At 59.1% G+C, this 1,840-nt stretch overlaps 1 protein-coding gene across 1 annotated transcript in view; it reads right to left on the bottom strand.

Moving 5' to 3' along the window:
* The window catches only part of LOC106817209 (mucin-5AC-like), a 33,570-nt gene that overhangs the window by 5,640 nt on the left and 26,090 nt on the right, over positions 1-1,840 (bottom strand). The window contains exon 5 of the mRNA XM_014821873.1: positions 271-388. Within this exon, the coding sequence (XP_014677359.1) occupies positions 271-388 (118 nt within the window). The remainder of the gene's footprint in view (positions 1-270; positions 389-1,840) is intronic.

Genomic DNA, 1,840 nt, shown 5'->3' with positions numbered 1-1,840 from the left:
AGATAGTACCAGGGTACGTTCCGGTATACCGGACAGTACCCAGGGTACGTTCCGGCAGTACCCCGGGGGACATAGACCCTCTCAGCCTTAGTACCATTAGTCTAGTTATGATTTATTATGTATCACTGACTAACAAGTTGAACATTAACCAGATTTGTTCCCATATATATATATATATATATTTACTTCTGATAATATTTGTAGACGAGAGGACAGAAGCCGTATAATTTATACATGTGCTAGTGATGTGGATCCATAGGTCGTACATACCTGCCGTTCTGTTAGCATGGCCGTAGTCTGGAGGCTCATATTCGTATTCGGTGTCGTTGTTCAACAAGGCGAGAACCATGATTCTAAACTGGAGCGAAGCCTGCGGCAGTGTGCGCCCCTGTAAGGCGAGGAACAATGAGCTGCTTTAGCGCCTGATTATGGAAGACCACCGCGGTGCGTTTGATGCATTAAGTGCGCGCATTGATGATGATTGATTGATTAATGACTGTACAGGCAGACGGACTGGCGAGCAAGTGTGTATCTCAGCATAGATGGGGGCCGGAGGGAGTGTAGCCCATCCCTCCCCCTTACGCCCACCCTCCTCCCTTCTCCGTCTCTCCCTCCCTCACCCTCCCTCCCTCCCTCCATACCTTCCTCTTTCCCTCCCCCCTCCATCCCTCCTCCCCGCGCACCTTGATCTCTACCTTCACGTTCACGACCTCCTCCACGTAGCGTCGCGACAGTCCCGCTCCTATCATCGCCGTGCGGGCCGTGTAACCCCTCCCTCCCTCCTTCCCTACCACCTCCTTCCCTCCCTCCACCCTCTCTCCCTACACCCTCTCTCCCTACACCCTCCTTCCCTCCACCCTACCTCTCTCCCACCCTCTTCCCTCCCTTTCTTCTCCCTCCCTCCTCCACGTGCACCTTGATCTCTACTTTCACGACCTCCTCCACGTAGCGGCGCGACAGTCCCGCGCCCGTCATCGCCCTGTAGCCCCTCCCTCCCTCCCTCCTCCCTCTCTTCCTCCCACACTCCTTCCTTTCCTCCTCTCCTCCTCTCTTCCTCCCTCTCTCCCTCTTCCACGCCCTCCTTGATTGCTACCTTCACGACCTCCTCCACGTAGCAGCGCGACAGTCCCGCTCCCGTTATCGCCGTGCGGGCCGTGTAACCCCTCCCGCCTCCCTCCATCCCTCAATCCCTCCTCCCTCCCACCCTCTCTCCTCCATCCCTCCTCCCCGCGCACCTTGATCGCTGTCTTCACGACCTCCTCCACGTAGCAGCGCGACAGTCCCGCTCCCGTCATCGCCGTGCGGGCCGTGTAACCCCTCCCTCCCCACTCCTCTCTCCCTTTCTTCCTCCCACCCTCTATCCTCCCTCCATCCTCCCCGCGCACCTTGATTGCTACCTTCACGACCTTCTCCACGTAGCAGCGCGACAGTCCCGCTCCCGTCATCGCCGTGCGGGCCGTGTAACCCCTCCATCCTCCCTCCATCCCTTCCTCCCTCCTCCCTTCATCCCTCCCTCCCCGCGCACCTTGATTGCTGCCTTCACGACCTCCTCCGTGTAGCAGCGCGACAGTCCCGCTCCCGTCATCGCCGTGCAGGCCGTGTAACCCCTCCATCCCTTCCTCCCTCCTCCCTCCATCCCTCCCTCCCTGCGCACCTTGATTGCTGCCTTCACGACCTCCACCGCGTAGCAGCACGACAGTCCCGCTCTCGTCATCGCCGTGCGGGCCGTGTAACCCCTCCATCCTCCCTCCATCCCTTCCTCCCTCCTCCCTCCATCCCTCCCTCCCTGCGCACCTTGATTGCTGCCTTCACGACCTCCACCGCGTAGCAGCACGACAGT

The sequence above is a fragment of the Priapulus caudatus genome, unplaced genomic scaffold (genome assembly GCF_000485595.1).
Source record: "Priapulus caudatus unplaced genomic scaffold, Priapulus_caudatus-5.0.1 Scaffold1632, whole genome shotgun sequence".
Lineage (NCBI taxonomy): Eukaryota > Metazoa > Priapulida > Priapulimorpha > Priapulimorphida > Priapulidae > Priapulus > Priapulus caudatus.
Note: the sequence above shows the minus strand (reverse complement) of the source record. Positions and strands in the feature narration are given on the sequence as shown.